This window comes from Esox lucius, chromosome 1 (genome assembly GCF_011004845.1).
Source record: "Esox lucius isolate fEsoLuc1 chromosome 1, fEsoLuc1.pri, whole genome shotgun sequence".
NCBI classification, from domain to species: Eukaryota; Metazoa; Chordata; class Actinopteri; order Esociformes; family Esocidae; genus Esox; species Esox lucius.
The window spans coordinates 11,019,540-11,040,765 of NC_047569.1; the positions used below are offsets into that span (position 1 = coordinate 11,019,540).

General features: G+C 43.6%; 1 protein-coding gene and 1 long non-coding RNA gene across 2 annotated transcripts in view; one reads left to right on the forward strand and one right to left on the reverse strand.

Annotated features, from left to right (window-relative positions):
• The window catches only part of grm5b (glutamate receptor, metabotropic 5b), an 82,455-nt gene extending 64,882 nt beyond the window's left edge, over positions 1-17,573 (forward strand). The window contains exons 6-16 of the mRNA XM_034293950.1: positions 334-569; positions 2,026-2,147; positions 3,778-3,902; positions 4,054-4,222; positions 4,365-4,491; positions 7,591-7,708; positions 8,276-8,462; positions 9,887-10,045; positions 10,321-10,629; positions 11,483-11,649; positions 12,913-17,573. Coding sequence (XP_034149841.1) covers positions 334-569; positions 2,026-2,147; positions 3,778-3,902; positions 4,054-4,222; positions 4,365-4,491; positions 7,591-7,708; positions 8,276-8,462; positions 9,887-10,045; positions 10,321-10,629; positions 11,483-11,649; positions 12,913-13,873 — 2,680 coding nt within the window. The 3' untranslated portion in view covers positions 13,874-17,573. The remainder of the gene's footprint in view (positions 1-333; positions 570-2,025; positions 2,148-3,777; positions 3,903-4,053; positions 4,223-4,364; positions 4,492-7,590; positions 7,709-8,275; positions 8,463-9,886; positions 10,046-10,320; positions 10,630-11,482; positions 11,650-12,912) is intronic.
• LOC117594826 lies at positions 15,803-21,008 on the reverse strand. Its single transcript, XR_004576083.1, has 3 exons — positions 20,945-21,008; positions 20,439-20,569; positions 15,803-15,886 (listed from the first exon to the last, which is right to left on the reverse strand). It is a non-coding gene; the product is annotated as an uncharacterized LOC117594826 (long non-coding RNA).
• Between the last annotated feature and the right edge of the window lie 218 nt (positions 21,009-21,226).

Sequence of the window (21,226 nt, forward strand, 5' to 3'; positions counted from 1 at the left end):
TCAGGGCCCACACCCAAACAAACGCACAGAGACATGTCAGCAGAGAACAACGTAACATGCTGACAACTGAAGCCGTTGACTGGTTGACACCTTAGTCCATCATTTTCATCGTCATGTCTACAAACAGAGGGCCGATGTCCCGGCATTTCTTCACATGCAGGACCAGTTCTAGGCAAAAGTGACATAAGCGGTCGCTTAGGCCCCCTAAAGGCTAGGGGGCCCTAGATCAAATTTCACTCCGGGGCCTCCGGCTAGGGCTGGCACTGGTCACATGCGTTATGTTTCACAATCCCCTTTGACATTTGCAATGTTTCCCCTGTGCTCCTCTCTCAGCGACGGCTGGGCGAACAGGTACGATGTGACCGACGGATACGTGCGCGAAGCGGCAGGGGGGATCACTATCAAGCTGCAGTCAGCTATAGTGAAGTGGTTCGACGAGTACTACCTGAAGCTGCGTCCGGAGAACAACCTGAGGAACCCCTGGTTCCCCGAGTTCTGGCAGCACCGTTTCCACTGCAGGCTGAAGGGACACCCGCAGGAGAGCCCCAAGTACAACCGCACCTGCAACAGTGAGTACACACACACACACTCACACACACAATTCATTTATCCATTTCATTTTACATCAGCAGTTGTCCCAAAGTGCTTTTACAAAACACCCAGCCTGAAACCCCAAGGAGCAAGCAAACACAGTAGCTAGGAAAAACTCCCTAAAAGGGGACAAAACGTAGGAAAAAACCTAGAAGGGAACCAGGCTTGGAAGGGTGACCACTCATCTTCTGGCTGTGCTGGGTGAATATTTGTACAAATTGTAGTAATTAATAAATGCATGTGGGCTGTGTCCAGAGTCTATAAAACCTAATGACCAGATGGACAAGGACAGGGACAATCTGTGGGGGAGGAATGGTCAGCGGAGTGAAAGCTGGAATCAACAGATGTGTTCTTGATCAGCAACACAACCAGGAGAACTTCAGACAGGGACAGCTACGAGTCATTCGAGCCTGGTACTCCTGGGGTGTGGTCCAAGACCTCATGTCCTCCTAAGTTCAAATGGAGCAGGAGACAAGGAACATTTTGAGAGCGCATTCCATAGATTAACAAGGATTTGCAATGGAGAAGGAGAACTGACCCAAAACATTGCAGCAAAACATAGCAGCGTAAAACCTTGGGGCTGACACAGGTGGGTCCAGTGACACTTTGGCCCATTCCAAGGGTAACCCGGACAGGGCCCAACAGGCAGGAAGTCACTCCACCCACGTTGCCAACACGCACACACTCACAGAAACAGTTGTGTTTGAGGACGTCACTGATGATGTGTGATTTTAAGAGGTTACACAGGAGCAGAGCCCTCAGATACGACCTGTCCATTGAACCCAGCCGAACCAGAATATTCTTTTCATTTGCTTCTCTATCAGTTCATTCATATATATCTGCATATTCAGTTGGGCTGGCAGAACTCATCTCTGTGTGTCTGTGTGTGTATACTTTCATGCAGGGTTATTGTTATTCTAATCAAAGAGGCATCACAGAGCCGTGCTTCCCCAGACATAACGCCCAGTGACCAGGCTGCTTTGGATCCTCTGTGTAGTCAGAAACGCCCTCCTTCCTACACACCTGGATGAAAGGCCTTCATGTCTGAAAGGCTCACCCATCTCTCTCTCGCTCTCTCTCACTATTCATATGTAAATCTGTGGGAATGTGTGCCTGCTTCAAAGGGGCTCTTATATTCTAATAGAAAAAGGAGGACTCATATGAACTGAATGAGGATGAGGCGAAGACAAGAGGTGTGGGAAGAGATGGGAAGAGAGGGTGGAAGGAATGAACAGGAATGAGAGAATGTTTAAAATTCAAAAGGCAGGTTGCAAGAAAAAAAAAAACAGGATATTAAATACCGGTTGGTCTAATTGGTCTCTCTCTTTCTCTCACCCTTTTCCTTTTCCCTGTACTTCCTCTTTCCTCCTCCACTATCCCCTGATAATCACTCCCTCTCTTTCTCTGTCTTCCACCTCTCTGGCTCTTTCCCAGAGCGGGAGTCATTGTTGCAGCAGTATGCCCAGGACACTAAGATGGGCTTTGTGATTAATGCCATCTACTCCATGGCTTATGGGCTCCATAATATGCAGCGCTCACTCTGCCCAGGTTACCAGGTACTATACTAAACACAACCCACCGACAGTGTTAGAGTTGATGATGTCATTATTGAGACGACGGTGATGATTGGGATGATGATAGAGATGGTGGTAATGATGATGGCGGGAATGGTGATGATGATGGTGATGTTGACATTATGATTATGTTCATAGTGGAGGTACTTGTAATGAGGATGGTGGTAATGATGGTGTTGGGGGTGGTGATTGTGGTGGAGGTGGTGATGATGACACGATGGTGAGGATGATAGTGGCGTTGATGATGATGGTGACGTTGGTGATGATGATGGTAAAGGTGGCTATGATGAAATTATGATGATGGTGGGGATGGTGATGATAACATGATTATGAGGATGATGTTGGTGACAATGACATGGTGATGATGGAGCTGGTGGTGATGATGATGGTGGGGGTGATGATAATGGTGGGGGTTATGATGATGGTGCAGGGTGGTGATGATGGTGGGTGTGGTGATGAAGACAGGAGTGATGATGATGGTACGGGGTTGATGATATTGGGGGTGATAATGATGGTGGGGGTGATTATGATGGTGGGGGTGGTGATGAAGACAGGAGTGATGATGATGGTACGGGGTTGATGATATTGGGGGTGATAATGATGTTGGGGGTGATAATGATGGTGGGGGTGGTGATGAAGACTGGAGTGATGATGATGGCAGGGGCGGTGATGATAGTGCGGGGTTGATGATGTTGGGGGTGATAATGATGGTGGGGGTGGTGATGAAGACTGGAGTGATGATGATGGCAGGGGCGGTGATGATAGTGCGGGGTTGATGATTTTGAGGGTGATAATGATGGTGGGGGGTGGTGATGATGGTGTGGGTGATGATGATGGTGGGGGTGGTGATGAAGACAGGAGTGATGATGATGGTGGGGGTGAAAATGATGGTGCGGGGTTGATGACAGTAGTGATAATGGCAGAGTTATTATGGTGGTGATTATGGCGGGGGTGGTGTCGGTTGATGTTGGTCTCAGTAATTATGTTGCTTGTGGTAGTTATGATAGCGGGGGTGATGATAATGGCGGCTGTGATGATGATGATGGGGGCGATGATTATTGTGGTGCTAGAGGTGATGGTTATCAGGATAAAGGTGGTAATGATTATAGTGATGATGGTGGTGATGAGATAATAATGGTTTTGGCGTTGATGATGATGAGGGTGGTGATAGTGATGGTACAATTATGGTGACAATGTTGATGACAGTTGTGATGTGATGATAATGGTGGTGGTGTGATGATGAGGGTAGGGATGATGTGATGTTAATGATGTTGTGGTGATTATGATGGTGGTATGATTATGGTGATGATGCTGATGACGTTGGTGATGGGATAATAATGGTGGTGATGATTGTAATGGTGGTGGTATGATTATGTTGGTGATGTTGATGATGGTGGTGATGGCATAATAATGTTGGTGATGATTGTGATGGTGGTATGATTATGGTGGTGACATTGATGATGGTGGTGATGGGATGATAATGGTGGTGATGATTGTGATGGTGGTATGATTATGGTGGTGACATTGATGATGGTGGTGATGGAATGATAATGGTGGTGATGATTGTGATGGTGGTGGTATGATTATGGTGATGACCATGGTGATGTTCCAGGGTCTATGTGATGCCATGAGGCCTATTGATGGCGCCACGCTGCTGGACTTCCTGATGAAGACCAACTTCACTGGAGTGTCAGGAGAAGGCATCCTGTTCGACGAGAACGGAGACTCACCTGGCCGGTACGTGTATTTGTGTTTGGCTGTCAGCATGCATGTGTGCATCTAAAGGCGCCATCATAAACAAAAAGGTGTGTATGTATCAGTTTGTCTGTCTGAATCAACACATTTGAAGGCACTGACTCCTCTGTGTGTGCCTCTGTGTGTGTGTCAGGTATGAAATCATGAACTTCAAGAAGGTGGGTAAGAACACCTATGACTACATCAACGTAGGGAGCTGGGACAACAGAGGGCTGAAGATCAATGACGAAGAGATCTGGGCCAGCAAGGACACCATCATCAAATCTGTCTGCAGCGAACCTTGTGCCAAGGGACAGATTAAGGTGACTTGCACACACTGCACAGGCTCAATTAGTCTGAAAGACCCTTTTGTGTTCATGCTTCCATCTGAAAGGTGCTGAATTTCTGATGGGTGGGTTGTTGCTGAGCTAATAAGGGTGTGTTTCTTGTGTGTGTGGACTCTAGGTAATTCGTAAAGGGGAGGTAAGCTGTTGTTGGACCTGCACTCCCTGTAAGGAGAACGAGTTTGTTTTTGATGAGTACACCTGCCGGGCCTGTGATCTGGGCTCATGGCCCACTTTTGACCTCACAGGTGAGACATACTCACACACAAACGCACAATATGCAGTCACACATATACACATGTATACACACATACACACACATGCTTGCAGGGTGCGTGGATTGGCTGGACCGCTCTCCTTTAAATTTGTTTCTTCAGCTTGGTTGAGCTGGATCAGATGTCATCACAAAGATTAACACCGCTGATTGACTTAGACTTAAAGCCTCCAGCCTGGAAACACACACACACACACACACACACAAAGATTAACACCGCTGATTGACTTAGACTTAAAGCCTCCAGCCTGGAAACACACACACACACACACAAAGACTAACACAGCTGATTGACTTAGATTTAGAGCCTTCAGTCTGGAAACACACACACACAGACTAACACAGCTGATTGACTTAGATTTAGAGCCTTCAGCCTGGAAACACACACACACAAAGATTAACACCGCAGATTGACTTAGACTTAGAGCCTTCAGCCTGGAAACACACACACACACACACAAAGATTAACACCGCTGATTGACTTAGATTTAGAGCCTTCAGCCTGGAAACACACACACACACACACACACAAAGATTAACACCGCTGATTGACTTAGACTTAGAGCCTTCAGCCTGGAAACACACACACACACAAAGATTAACACCGCTGATTGACTTAGACTTAGAGCCTTCAGCCTGGAAACACACACACACACAAAGATTAACACCGCTGGTTGACTTAGACTTAAAGCCTCCAGCCTGGAAACACACACACACACACAAAGATTAACACCGCTGATTGACTTAGACTTAGAGCCTTCAGCCTGGAAACACACACACACAAAGATTAACACCGCTGATTGACTTAGATTTAGAGCCTTCAGCCTGGAAACACACACACACAAAGACCAAGATGAAATATTATTACACTGACACATACGTAATGATGTTTTTTCCTATTGACATTTTCACATCAGAGGAGCTAGCATTTCACAGTACACAGGAGTTTATGCGTGTGTGTGTGTTTATGTGTGTGTGTGTGTGTTTATGTGTGTGTTTGTGTTAGTGTGTGTGTGTGTGTGTGTGTGTGTCTGGTCAGTCATAGTGTAAATGGCACGTAGTATAAATGATTGCCTGATGTTCTTCAGTGTGCTGTTCTATTAGAGCCTAATGGACGTTCGCCATTCTCTCACTTATACCCAAGAGACAGACTTTGACACACAAACACACACACTCACAGTGTACACTAATCATGTTTTCCACATAGCTAAACTACACTATTTTCACAGAACCAGCAAATTATTCCCTTCTCTTGTACTCTCTAGACCCCACTCCTCTCCTAATTTGACACTGCCATGGTCACCACTGTTGTAATTATTCTATATCAAGGGCAATTTCATATGCAAATGTATGTTTTTAATGGCAATTTCTTCAGCGTTGGTTTGGAGCTGTGGATATTTTTCCGTAATGCTTTCGACTGTTCATTATACTGTTGCTAGCCAGCGCCAATGTTTAAAACATGAGCTACAAGCAGCTGCAAACACAAATTACACACTTTACTGGAGTATTCTGCTGCAACTTATTAGGGAAGATGTGAATTACAAAGACTCTTCACCACAGAGACGGAGAGAGACAAAGAGCAAGAGACAAGGAAGAGGAGAGAGAAATGGAAGGGTTGAGCGCTCTCATTTAGTGGCTATAAAAGACCAATTCTAAAAAAACAATAAGGCCTCAGGGTCTGACTACTGAATAGGCATGTATGGCCCCTCCCCCTGAGGGCCGCCAACTTACATAATATATATGAATATGCTGTATTATTTAAAATGTCACTACATTAAGGTCCCCCAGGATGTCGGGTGGCCTGGATAGAGTTTGATAGCAGAACGTGTAGAATTGCAGGAAATGAGCTTTAAAACGGGAAACATTTCTCTCCGTATTATGGAAAATGTGTTACGTATGACTCTGCAGCACGGTTGGTTCCCCCGAGGCAGAACGTGTGATTGGCTGTGGCTCCTGGTGGCCCTGTAAGAGCAGATTTGGTGCCGTTGTGCCGGCGGCTCTTAAAGAGCTGTAATGACTACGTGTAAACAAACTATTACTCATGTTCGGCCCCAAGCAACCGTTTTAATGTGCCTCTCAAACTCACTCCTACTTTAGTGAAGGGCTGGACACAGAGAGACAGACCCGATAAGACATACACACAGAGAGAGAGAGAGAGAGAGAGAGAGAGGGAGGGAGGGGTTGAAATACAGAGAAAGAGAGAAGGATGGAGAGGAAACTAACAGACGGTCTGAGGAAAAAAAATTAATTAATTGAATTGGATTTAAAGTTCCTAGGCCTGTAAAGTTTAGTTGGACTTCACTAAAGAGTGTCCCTGTTTCTTCTCTTAATGGTCCCTTTACTCCCATTCAGCAATTAGGCTGTTATTACCTCCTAAACCTAACTACATCACAGATTACATCAACTTTAGACTGTTAAAGGCAGAGCCGTTAAATGACTTCATCCATTTTAACGGCGGTGTTTTGTCGGGTTTGGCGTCCCCCGTGTTCTGTCTTGGAGGTTCAATGGTATTTTCAGCGAGCATTATGCCAGCACCTAATTAGAACTGTCCCTTTAATTAATGAGACTTATCTCACAGCCCAGGAGGGATGGAGGGAGGAGGAGAGGAGGGCATAAGAGACGGAATGAGGAAAAAAGAGAAATCTATTTAGAGGAATAGAATCCTGTAATTTTTAACGCTACAAAGTACAGGTTTCAGATTTTTATTAAGCTCATACCTATAAGAAAATGTTTTACATTGATCATGAGGTGGTTCATGTAGTAATTGGACTGACAGTTTTAAGACCCTCTAATATTGGCCCTATAAAACCAAATGCAGTGCACTAGGCTCCAATTCGACTTCTTGAGTGAACGTTGAAGGTGAAGCAGACGGCGTTATCTCGTAGCCTAGGCTCCATGCTTTCAAGTGCTTCACAAAGTCAGGGTCTTAAACACGATCCTGTGGAGGCTAGGACTCGTGGCCCCCTTCAATGCACAGTGAAAAATATCTATGTTTGTTTTGAATCCCTCACTTTCTGCCTCCTCTCCACGTCCTCCCACCCCTCCCCACCCCCCCTCCCCTCCCTCCCCCCAGGGTGTGACCCTATTCCGGTGGAGTACCTACGTTGGGGGGACCCCGAGCCCATCGCAGCCGTGGTCTTCGCTTGTCTGGGACTCTGCGCAACTTTCTTTGTCACCGGTGTCTTCATCAGGTCAGCACATGTATTTCATATCTCATTTCATACTTCTGACTCTACATCCGTTGTCTGGATTTCATATCCAAGTTAACACTCATTTCATACTTCTGAATCTACATCCGTTGTCTGGATTTCATATCCAAGTTAACACTAATTTCATACTTCTGAATCTACATCCGTTGTCTGGATTTCATACCCAAGTTAACACTCATTTCATACTTCTGAATCTACATCCGTTGTCAGGATTTCATATCCAAGTTAACACTCATTTCATACTTCTGAATCTACATCAGTTGTCTGGATTTCATATCCAAGTTAACACTCATTTCATACTTCTGAATCTACATCCGTTGTCAGGATTTCATATCCAAGTCGACTCATTTCATACTTCTGAATCTACATCCGTTGTCTGGATTTCATATCCAAGTTAACACTCATTTCATACTTCTGAATCTACATCCGTTGTCAGGATTTCATATCCAAGTCGACTCATTTCATACTTCTGAATCTACATCCGTTGTCTGGAAAACACTTGTTCTCCGTATTGCTGTGTTGTAATGTGTGTGCCGTGACCGCGTATAGGTTCCGGGACACGCCGGTGGTGAAGTCGTCTAGCCGGGAGCTGTGTTACATCATCTTGGCTGGGATTTGTCTGGGCTATCTGTGTACCTTCAGCCTGATCGCTAAGCCTCATGCGGTACACTGCTACCTACAGAGACTGGGAATAGGACTTTCCCCCGCCATGTCCTACTCAGCACTGGTCACTAAGGTACATGCTTATGTTAATTCAATATATTTATCTTGCATGTATTTAAAAGAGCAGCCAAAAGACTGTAGTCTTATTGCGATTAATCACATAACATTTTGTAGTTCATCGCAACATCTGCTCCAGTTTTGAACACGGTCAAATCTGACTGTTAAGCAATATATTTTTTGTTTACAAATCAGTATATTGAGTTGCCAGATTGGCATTGCATGTTACCTTGAAAGGTTATGGGACATGTTCCGTACTAATACACGGTGCGTTTGTTGTGGTCTAAAGACAATTTCTCTTTGAATGTGTGACGGGATGGAATGAGCACATGTCGGATTCTGAAGGCCTTCCAGCTCCATGTATGAACAGAAAAAAATAAATCTGTTTGTTGTTGTTAATCAACTATAAGAATCATACAATGAGCAGTAACAATTTCTACTAATACCAGCAACAGCGCCTGTTTGATAGAGAGTACAGGCAGTTACCAGGTAACAAACACTGTCAGAGACACATACACTTCCCTTGTAAGGCGTCGGGCCAAAGCTTTTATCACAAACGTCTCGTGCGCAGAGTTTTTTGTTGCCAGTGTTAATAGAAAATTATATTTATGTATCATGTAAATGTCATTTCAATTAAATTGTTGTCACAACAGTTTGTAAATAGTCTGTATGTAGGCTTACAACCTCTTATCCATGTCTAAGTAGGCCTACAACCTCTTATCCATGTCTAAGTAGGCCTACAACTGCTAATCAATGCCAGTAGAATAAATAACTTTTTCTGGATAAGAAGTATATAACCTGTTGAAGAATGTCATGAACACATGACTATGGACACCAGTCAGTACCTAGTTAGTTGGTCTGCCGTGGTTGTAAACGGGCCTGCAACATGCAGACGTGAACTGGAGGCAGAATGGCTTGGTGAGGTGTGCTTTGGAAGAAACCCGTTTTGACTACACCCCAAGGCCTTGATGGTGATTTGGATATCACTAAACTGAAAGGGAAAGAAATGTGGGTAAATAAATTTGTTAAAAAATAGGACACAGTAACTTTGACAGCTACGGCTGTACTATTGTACATCTGGACATGAGAATCTCATGAACTGACTATCTAGAAGGTGCAAATTCCAGCCCCACCCCCCTTGTGAAGTGTATTCATTGATTCAATCATTGATTCAGTCATTGATTGACTCATTCATTTGATCATTGATTGAGTCATTGATTTATTTGTTGACTGGGAGGCTGCAGATACCCTGGTTGTGAACGGTTATCAAAAGGGTGCTGGGTTGAGTCCCTGAACAGGCAAGGAAATGCATGTAAACAGATTCACCTACTCTTTGTCCTGGTTATGGTTACAGACTAACCATACAGCTTGCATCTCGGCCGGGTTGATGTTCTTCACGCTGTGTTGTTATTTATGCCTCATGGTTGTTGTTCATTGCAGACTAACCGTATAGCTCGTATCCTGGCGGGCAGTAAGAAGAAGATCTGCACTAAGAAGCCTCGGTTCATGTCAGCCTGTGCCCAGCTCATCATCGCCTCACTGCTCATCTTGCTGCAGCTTGGCATCATAGTGGCTCTATTCCTAATGGAGCCTCCACAGGTAGGCCAGATGCCTGGGTCTGTGTACATGTGTTATTACACCTGTAAGGACAAATGTACTGTAACCCTTGGAAAAAACTGCCATGTGAGACATTTGGCCTAACTTGTTATACTTTAGATTTGGGGTTTAGCTCAGGGTTGGCAGGGAATTGCCAACCCTGAGCTAAACCACGTGTAAACCCGTGTAAAGAAATCTGAGGTGAAAACCGTGATTACTCCAACTCTGCCTGAATGTGTCATTATGAATGATATGAATGGCTTTACGTCTACCTTCAGGTAATCCACGACTACCCAAGCATCAGGCAGGTCAACCTCATCTGCTACACAACCAACGTCGGTGTGGTGGCCCCGCTAGGCTACAACGGCCTGCTAATCCTGAGCTGCACCTTCTACGCCTTCAAGACACGCAACGTCCCGGCCAACTTCAACGAGGCCAAGTACATCGCCTTCACCATGTACACCACGTGCATCATCTGGCTGGCCTTCGTGCCCATTTACTTCGGCTCCAACTACAAGATCATCACCATGTGCTTCAGCGTCAGCCTCAGTGCCACCGTGGCACTCTGCTGCATGTTTGTACCCAAGGTAACACGCTGCACCATGTTTGGTTGAAAGGGTTTCGGGAATGTAACAGGTGTTATACAGTGCCTAGGGTCCTCATTAAGGCTCATTAAACTTAAACCTGCTTACTGAAGTGGGCCGAAGTGGGCAAGATTTTCCTGTGCCTTGTGTTGACTATTCAGAAATGCTCAGTGGGTCAATAGTTCCCTCAACCTTTCAACAAGTAACCCCAAAAATGTAACACCACTAGGGGGCACTGTTTTGTTCCTCATGTGTTTTTTTTTTATCAAAGGATTGGTGTGTGATAGGCTCCATGTTTTGTCTACATTGTGATGTTTGGCAATCACTGGAGGGGACTATTGACCTGCTGAGACTTTCTGAATAGTCACCACAGGGTAGAGAAAAACCCTTGGTGTGAATTGGTCCACTGAGACTTTCTGAATAGTCACCACAGGGTAGAGAAAAACACTGTTTGATTCGGTCCACTGAGACTTTCTGAATAGTCACCACAGGGTAGAGAAAAACCCTTGGTGTGATTCGGTCCACTGAGACTTTCTGAATAGTCACCACAGGGTAGAGAAAAACCCTTGGTGTGATTCGGTCCACTGAGACTTTCTGAATAGTCACCACAGGGTAGAGGAAAAACCCTTGGTGTGAATTGGTCCACTGAGACTTTCTGAATAGTCAGCACAGGGTAGAGAAAAACCCTTTGTTTGATTTGGTCCACTGAGACTTTCTGAATAGTCAGCACAGGGTAGAGAAAAACCCTTTGTTTGATTTGGTCCACTGAGACTTTCTGAATAGTCAGCACAGGGTAGAGGAAAAACCCTTTGTTTGATTTGGTTCACTGCAGTAACAGCCTTTTCCATCTCCCCAGGTGTACATCATTCTGGCCAAGCCGGAGCGTAACGTGCGCAGTGCCTTCACTACGAGCACAGTGGTGCGCATGCATGTCGGCGACGGGAAGTCCTCCTCAGCCGCCAGCCGCTCCTCTAGCCTTGTCAACCTCTGGAGGCGACGGGGCTCCGCAGGGGAGACTCTCAGGTGTGTGTGTGGATAGAAAAGGTTCTGTGTAGTTTTATCAGAGAACCTGTGTGGGGTCACACAAAAGAAAGCGTTTAGCTGAGGAGGGTACAGAGGTCACTGCTGGGTCAATGCTCGGAAAGAGGAGCCCATTTTAAGACAAATTCAGTAATAGAATGATTTAGTACAGGACTGTGCTTTCAATGAGGGCCATCATGAATGAACACTTCTCCAGGCGGGTCTGTGCCTGTTCGACCTGAGTCTGACCTCCTCACCTGATTATGCAGACACTGCTTTCCGGGATAATGGGAAAATGAAAAAGATATGACGAAACACATTGGAGTGGACCAGTTAAAGGTCACAGTATTTAATGGATTCACCACGTGATCGAGCATTGCTATCAAACGACAAAGGATAGAAATAAAAAGCCCAAAGGGAACGGAACATTCTCCTTAGTCATTGGTTTGCTATCAGTCCGACCACCGTAAGATGTCACAAATGTTCCTTTTTTCATCACCTGCTCCATTCGTCTCTTTCGGGCACTTTAAAAAATATATGTATATGTATGGGGTGCGGTGGTTCTGTGTGTATAGTTATTTGTGGGGTTGTGGGGCTTTGTGCTGTTGGCTCTAAGGCCTGTCATGTTACTGCTTAATCTTCCCACACAGCATGACTGTCACTCTAGCTCTTTTAGATGCAGTACACTGCTGTAAATCTGCTCAACCTCTGACAGACAGGTATACAGGAAAGTCCAGCTGTTATGTGTGTGCACACTTGCTGAGTTCATTCGAGTCGCCCTAATGTCTGCCCACACCTTGTCACAGCAGCATGATGTAATCTTACACTCAATTATGGATTCAACAAACAAATAAACCTTTCATCAGAGAGAGATGGGGAAGAGAGATGGGGAAGAGAGAGATGGGGGAAAGAGAGATGGGGAAGAGAGAGAGGTGGGGGAAAGAGAGATGGGGAAGAGAGAGAGATGGGGAAAGAGAGATGGGGAAGAGAGAGAGATGGGGGAAAGAGAGATGGGGAAGAGAGAGAGATGGGGGAAAGAGAGATGGGGAAGAGAGAGATGGGGGAAAGAGAGATGGGGGAAAGAGAGATGGGGAAGAGAGAGAGATGGGGAAGAGAGAGAGATGGGGGAAAGAGATATGGAGAAGAGAGAAAGATGGGGTAGAGAGTGAGAATAGAGCTCAGAGGGGGGAGATAATGCTGGAGGGCACGGTCTGAAACACACCAGACTCAGTTCCTCTTTTTACTTCCTGTTTCCTGTCCCTGTAGCTCCAATGGGAAGTCCGTATCATGGGCCCAGACAGAGCGGGGTTCCCGTGGTAACCACCTGTGGCAGCGCTTGTCGTTCCACATCAAACGGAAGGAGAACAATCAGACAGCAGTCATTAAGCCCTTCTCCAAGACCCCCGAGGGGCGCTATTGCGGGGGCGCCGACCTGCCCCCCCACATGCCCTTACCCTCACTCCCGCACCCCCACCCGCACCACGAGGTGGACAAGAACCTGTACGAGCTCACGGAGACTGAGGAGAGGTACCCGGAGGAGCGATACCCAATCAGCTACCGGCCCCAGACCCCTTCACCAATCAGCACAGTCAGCCAGCGCATGCAGGGGGCGGGACTCGGGGAGGAGCCACTTGTGATGGGTGTGCCGACCTACCTGACCAGGGGCTCAGTGGGAGGAGGCGAAGTGTGTGACAGCTCCCTGATGGATCAGATTAGCTGCGTGGTTAACCGTTTCACGGCCAACATCAGTGAGCTCAACAGCATGATGCTGTTGCCGTCCCCGACGCACACACATGCGCACAAGCACACCCTAGCCCCCTCGCACACGGACGACCCCTTCCTCCTGCCCCGGGACGGGCACCCCCCACCCACCCTGACCACCTACGCTGATGTCCAGCCCCTCCCCCCTGTGGAATCCAACATCGGGGGTCACGGCTGCCTCGCTCACCCGCTGCCCCACCCGCCTCACCCCCTCCCTAACCCCCAGGCCTCCCCATCCCCGGTGAGACACGTCAGTGTGGGGGCGGAGTCCCCTCTGAGGAGGGTGGACCTGGAGGAGGAGCTCATGAATCTGACCCCGCCCTCACCCTTCCGTGATTCGCTGGGGTCGGGCAGCGGCTCCCCGGTCTTGGAACCCATCTCGCTTCTGCCACCGCCCTCGTCCCCTCCGCCCAAATACGAAATCCTGACCCTGAGGAACTACAGCCAGAGCTCTTCCTCGCTGTAAGAAAGTGTTGAGAAGGAGAAGAAGATGAAGGATGGAGAAGGAGAGCGTCGAGATGATAGCGATGGCTGCCTTGTGATGACGGAGGAGATTGACCAGTCCCTAAGAGAGGTCAGAACCCAGGAGGTCGGACATAGCAGTGTGATGTCATTAGGTGCCGACTTACTTCCAGATATGTTTACATGTGTTCAGTGAGGAGTGAGGTATACTGTGGGGATTGTAGTTTTTCAAGTTCTCCATACAGAGAACAAGGACTGGAAAACCACTTCTAGCGCTCCTAGCGCTTTAGCGCATGGCTGAGAAATCTGTCCTTTTTTTTTTCTTAAATGGCTGTCAACTAATTAGAGATTCTACTGCGTGTCGCATTGAGGTAGACACAAACACACAGGCATCGACCAGTGTCTAGACCTTCTAACCTCACACCACTGACAAGCTGCTGCCATGGATACCTGTGGAATTAACATAAGGGCTGGGCAGAGCAGCTATGGCCGCTGGTACATACACTCAAATACGCTCACACACGCACATTCATACACACACACACACACATATTGGTTTTTGGAGAGTGTAAATAGAACAATTTGGGTGGCATCAATTTATTTGATGCTTCTGCAGTGCATTGTTTATACAGCACATACCATGTAGGATGTAGTACTGAATACTATAGTCATAGTATTGTCTCTTTACTACACTCCATTTCATTTCTTTCTTTCTATCCATGTGTGTTACTTTGATCTTTGAGGTCTTTTGGAATATTGTTTTCTTCAGATGTTTGAATGTATATTTTTTTACATGATTCCTAAAGCATTGGGACCAAACATTTCGTACCTCTGTATCTTGTGATTCTGAGGAGGCATTCTAGAAAAAGAACCATTGTTGACCACTTACATAGTAGTCGGTTATGCGCTAGCAAACTGTCCGGGTTCAAGTAGTTAAATCAACCATGGTGAACTTGGCACCTGAGGTGGTACTTGCATATCATGGATACATTGATGTCAAGCTCAGACAGTTGTTGACATCTCGTTTTCTTCTCCTGTCAGAAGGGCTTGTAGATGTTTTAGTACACTGATCTAGTGCTGTTCATCTTCTCTGGCCCTGAAGTTAAGAGGGCCAGAACAAGAGAGGAAGGAAACAGGAGTATGTAAGAAACCGATCAACTTTTGACAGTGGAGTGTGCGTACTGCTGTCCAATTCCCCAGGTGCCAGTAAAGAGAACACCTTCGCTCACACAGTGAATCTGTACATAAAAAGGGCATGCGAAGACTGGTGTGAAAATTATTTAATTTACATATCAGAAATGTAGAAAAAGAAAAAAATAATAAGAAAAAAAAAGATATTTCACAAGAAATGTTTTTAAATGATGATTGTTATGTCCTATACAGTACCTATATGTACAAAAACATGTTACACTAAATGTGAGAGTGATGGTTCCTATTCAAATGTCTACAAATTACATGAAAAAATTTACAAAAACAACAACATATAAAGTAATATAATTATCGTGCCAAATGGTCAGGTCTTGGGTGGGAGGGTAGCTTGTAGGGAAGTAAGTGGTTTCGTAAAAATTACAAGTGAACTGTTTTTATTGTTTTGGATATTTTCTATATAAATATTCCAGATTTTCAAATGTAAAGCAATACTACTCATACATGTACATGATGTACATCTGGAGTGCCAGTCCGGTTTAACGTTCTAATCTGTAGAATCTAGTATGCCCATCTCTATCAAACGTGTACACACCCCTTTACCTATAAACTGAAGCCTCTTCCCATCGCAGTGCTACTGAATAATGACATATAAACAAAGCTGAGAATTTTTGTTTGTGTTTTATGAATTCTTGTTTGTGTTTTAAGTTGTTTGTGTGGTTGTGACAGTGTGTATTTATATGTGTTATGAGAGTATGAAGCATCAGCTTGCCTCAGCACTTTGACTCCATGTTGCCCCTCTGGAATGTTCTTCTCTGCTGGCTCGGCAGAAACACAGGATCCACAGTGGCTTCGGTCCACTGGTTAATTCCTGTAAACAACCCAGAGAATTGTTCAATTGTTCTGAGGAGAAATTATTAAAACTCATTTGGGTTCTCGGCCTGACATTTGGAAAGGCTGGAATATCACTTTTATAGCTAGTCTTTTCTAGCTGAAAATTGAAATAATTTAACCAAAACAATGTTTACTGTGTAAAACATAGAAACTGGAGATTCAAATACATGAGAGCTCTTGTAGTTTATGGTTATCCGTGATATTGTCAAGCCTATTTTTGTATGTATGTCAAAGCTGCCAAATTAAATGCATTTGTTTAGTTATATTTCCACAGTATCCATGTTTTCATATGTACAGTTGAGAGAATCCATTTTTGAAACCTTAACAATGTCCTGGATACGTGCATTATGGCTCCTAAAATACGGTCAGATTTTTGTCCTAATAAGAGATAAACACATTGTGATTTCACAAATATATCAAAATAATTATACTTTCACATTTCTTCATAAAACACATTGGTCAAAGAGCATAACTGAGAAAAAGCATGTGAAACCTGATTTCTTGTAACTGATAGAACCCTCTTAATGTCACAGCAATAACCTCCAGCAAAGATTTTTTGTAGTGGATGATGAAACCTGAACAGTGGTTTAGAGATAAGTCGGACAATTCAATGCATAACTGTTTCACTTCTATTGATATATTCTTGGGATGTGTTCAGGTCATTCCACAGAATATCAATAAGTTTGAGGTCATTACTCTGACTAGGCCATTCCAAGATGCAAATCTTGTATATAAGCCATTCTATTGTAGATTTAATTTTGTGTTTAGGTTAATTGGCACGCGACATGACCAAACATTATTATTTTTTTGCTTCATATGACTGAATGTTACACAGAAGTAATAATTTCGTAAATGTTTGCAAGACATTAAGGCCCAGACCAGTTCCGTCCACCAAACCTGATGGTTGGGTAGAGGGATTGGTGTTTTGGAATGCAGTGATTCCTTCCTCAAAACAGAACTGTGCCCTTTTGCCAAAAAGTTGTGGTTTCTGTCATGTCTGTCCATAGAACATTGTTCCATTAGTATTGTGGGACATGGTTTTTGGCAAAACTGAGAGGGGCAGCAATCTTTGGGGGAAAGAGCAATGGTTTCCTCCCTGAAATCCTCATAGGAATCCTAATTTAATGTGTCTCCCTATAGTGGATTTACAGACACAGATTCTAGAATGTGCAAGATGCCTGCAGATTCTTAGCTGTTGACTTTAGGTTCTTTGTCACTTCCCTGACAGGGCCATATTCCACCGGTTGCAACCACAGATAGTGATTTTGACGGAAATATTTTGTTGGTAACCATACTTTGTGGGGTTCTTATATGACAAGGCAGCCCTAACACACCTGAATGTAATTTCATTGATCGTAACACGTTACTTCAGTCATCCATTTTGGGAAGGCATGCAGGTAATTAGTAATGGTTCAGGACCTTTTCTTGCAACTGTACATGCAGATATGAGCTCAAATACACTAAATGGGATGAAATATTTAAGAAAAGTATAATATCAATCAAAATCCTTGTAAAATCTGAGCTATTCTTGAGAACAAGACTTAATCATTGCATATGTAAAAGAGGGATATAACGTAATACAAATAGAGAAGTGACACCATATATTCTAGATTCTTTACACAAAGTGAAACATTTCAATCCTTTTTGTTTTCAATCTTGATGATTATGACTTACAGTTAATGGAAATAAAAAATCCAGTATCTCAAAATATTAAAAAAAAAATTTACAATACAGAAGTGTCGACCTGAGAAGAGCTCTAATCAGCTAATTAACTCCCTAAGCCTGAAATATCTCAGTCTGGTTCAGTACACACAACCACAATCATGGGGAAAACTGCTGACTGGACAGTTGTCCAGACAACACTTATTGACACCCTCCATGAGGAGGGTAAGCCACAGAAGGTCATTGCTGAAAGGAATAATGTTCGTAGAGTGCTGTTTCAAAGCATATTCATGGAAAGTTGACTGGAAGGGAAAAGTGTGGTAGGAATATGTGCACAAGAAACAGGGATGACCACAGCCTTGAGAGGATTGTCAAGCAAAGCCGATTTCTAGAATTTGGGGGAGCTTCACAAGGAGTGGACTGAGGCAGGAGTCAGTGCATCAAGAGCCACCATACACAGATGTGTCCAGGAAATGGGCTACAAGTGTCGCATTCCTAGTGTCAAGCCACTGCTGAACCAGAGACAACATCAGAAGTGTCTTACCTGGACGAAGGAGAAAAAGAACTGGACCGTTGCTCAGTTCTAAGTCCTCTCTTCAGATAAAATAAATGTTGCATTTCATTTGGAAATTAAGGTCCTAGAGTCTGGAGGAAGAGTGGACCCAGTCATCAGCTGGTGCTGGTCCACTGGGTTTCATCAGATCCAGAGTCAATGCAGCCGTCTACCAGGAGATTTTAGAGCACTTCATACTTCAATCTGCTGACAAGCTTTACCGATACGTAGATTTCCTTTTCCATCAGGACTTGGCACCTGCCCACAGTGCCAAAATGACTGGTAACTGGATTGCCGCCCATGGTATCACTGTACTTGATTGGCCAGCCATCTCGCCTGACCTGAACTCCATAGAGAATCTATGGGGTATTGTCAAGAGGAAAATGAGATACACCAGACCCAACAACACAGACGAATTGAAGGCCGCTATCAAAGTAACCTAGGTTTCCATAACACCTTAGCAGTGCTAGAGGCTGATTACCTCCATGCCACGTTGCATTGATGCAGTAATTCGTGCAAAAGGAGCCCCGACCAAGTATTGAGTGCATAAATTAACATACTTAGGAAACCTTTGCAGGTGTTTTGCGTTAATTAGCTGATTAGAGCTCCATTCAGGTTGACATTTCTATATTATACATTTTTTGTTCTAATATTTTGAGGTACTGGATTTTTGATTTCCATGAGCTGTAGTCATAAAGATTGAAACAAATTAGTCTTGAAATATTTCACTTTGTGCAATGAATCTAGAATATAAGAAGTTGTCACTTTTTTATTTAAATTATGGAAATAAATAAACTATATAAATAAACTTTTTCACTATATACTTTTTTTTTTAGATGCACCTGTATACACAGAGGTTTCAGAACTGGTTTTACAGTGTTTAGTAGTAAAATAAACTATACAAATTCACATTTGAGAGCACCATTTTCATGATTTATGATGATGACAAGGTTTCTATTTTATTAAGTGTTAAAAAGATTGCGTTATTTGGAAGACTGCTGATGAATACAAATCCAATAATATAAGAACAAATTAAACATACAAGATTTTGTTATATCCCCACTGATCGACTTTAAGCAGATGATTCTAATGAGATTCTATTAATGGAATTATGGAATTTGTTCCTTGATGAGGTTTTATTTTCAGTAGAGATGTCAATAAGATGATGAATGTTGCCTACAATTACAGTGATGTTTACATTTGTACTGCTCACTTGAAATAATCATTTTTATGTTGTTGAATTATGTTGTGATGATTATTTAACAGGCTTAACAGCATATTTTGTGCAAGCTTTGTGACTTCATGAGGAAATGTGATGAACTATGTAGAATGCCAATAGACTCTGGTATGGCAGCTTATTTGCATACAACTCAGTGTGTTCCAGACAATTCAGAAGCAACATTTATTCACCAATACCTTAACGCTCCATAACCCCATCCATAGAATTATAATAATACGACCGCATCTAGTGATACTTTCTGTTATCATTTCTAATGTGCAAAAATGTATTACATGTATTACTAGTAATATTCTGCAATGCGAGAAGGCAACAATAATTTGTGCTGTGTGTATGAGATGCATGCAATGGAATTGCTACAGTTGCCCTATCTTAATTTGAGCCATTTTCACACAGCAGAAAAAAGAATCCTGCAGCAACAGAACATTCAAATTGATATGTGGATTTGAAAAAAACAGTACTTTTCTTGTTGGAGTTGGGCAAATCAGCATTTGTAAGGGCAAATCAGCATTTGTAATCAGAAAATACAAACTTTAGTAGTTGTTACCTCAAATTTCCTGCTGTGTAGGAAAATTCTTGCGACCTTATGATCGAATTATGATACGGCATCTCCAAAAGCATTATTCGTTATTGTACAGCACACATTTGAAATGCAGCACTATGTTCTCATTTTGTTCCTATCAACATCACTCGAAATCTTTTGGTTACGATGATATAGGATGACAGATGTACACCCGCCCTGTCCATAGACCACAGATGATTATTGTGGTTTTCTTCATACTGTATCAACCTTCTTCACTCAGTGCCAACTTTCTAGAATCTCTCCAGACCATGTTTACTGCTGACACATAATCTGATAACCAACCGTGTCTGATGCTGTCCTCATGTAACATAATGGGCTTTGGGTTTAGCTGCTTTCTCTGGCGTGAACAAATGTAGGATGTAACATGATTCTATCAATGTGATATTGGAGATGGTTTCTGTTGATATTTGATATATTTAGTAGTTTCAATGAACTTTGTAAAATGTGAGAATATATACTTACAGGTTTTTAGAAATATATTTAATTTTGTTTACTTGTGGAGAAGTAGGAATGTGGTCTGGTCCACAGAAAAGCGTTTCCTGGACGGGGCGTTGGGGGTCTTTGCGTGGGTTGTAGCCGGCTTCTTGTCCCCAGACTACAACCCATCAGTTCAGGAATTGCTGGTCTGTGGTACAAAAAGTATTAAACAGTTTGCAAAGACGAACCATGTTTGCACTGTTTCCTTGACCCCATTGAATCATTGTGTAAATGTACTGCAAAGTATCTTTTGAATTATTAAAAACCTGGAATTTACACCTACGCCTGTCATTCTAAAGTCCTTACGTAATTCAACTCACTGTCGCTTCTCCAAAACATTTATTTGATTGGCTGAGAGAGTGCGACCTGTGGCCAGTGATCAGGCCCAACATTGCAGGCTAATCAAGAAACCCTCAGGATAAGTCACAATGACCACAATTAATTTAGGACTTTATTGGCCCGCCGAATCATCCGTAAATATATTCATTAAATTCCCACGACAAATGAAGGTCTATGCTGTTACCGTGCTGTCTTCCCTTACGTAGTCTCCCTGTCTCGCATTTTCTCTCTGTCTCAGATGGATTCTGCATTGGGAATCAGCAGCAGATGGCATAATAACATGCCAGTTTAACAGAAAAAAAGAAAGGAGAATGAAACTTAAAGAATGAAAATGTAAAACTGGGGTTTGTAGGGAACCAAGACAAACCTATACCTCTCCCCACATATATAAAACAAATATAAAACAACATGAAACAAACATTTATCTTCAAATGCATTAATATTCATTGGCCAAATAATGTTCTTT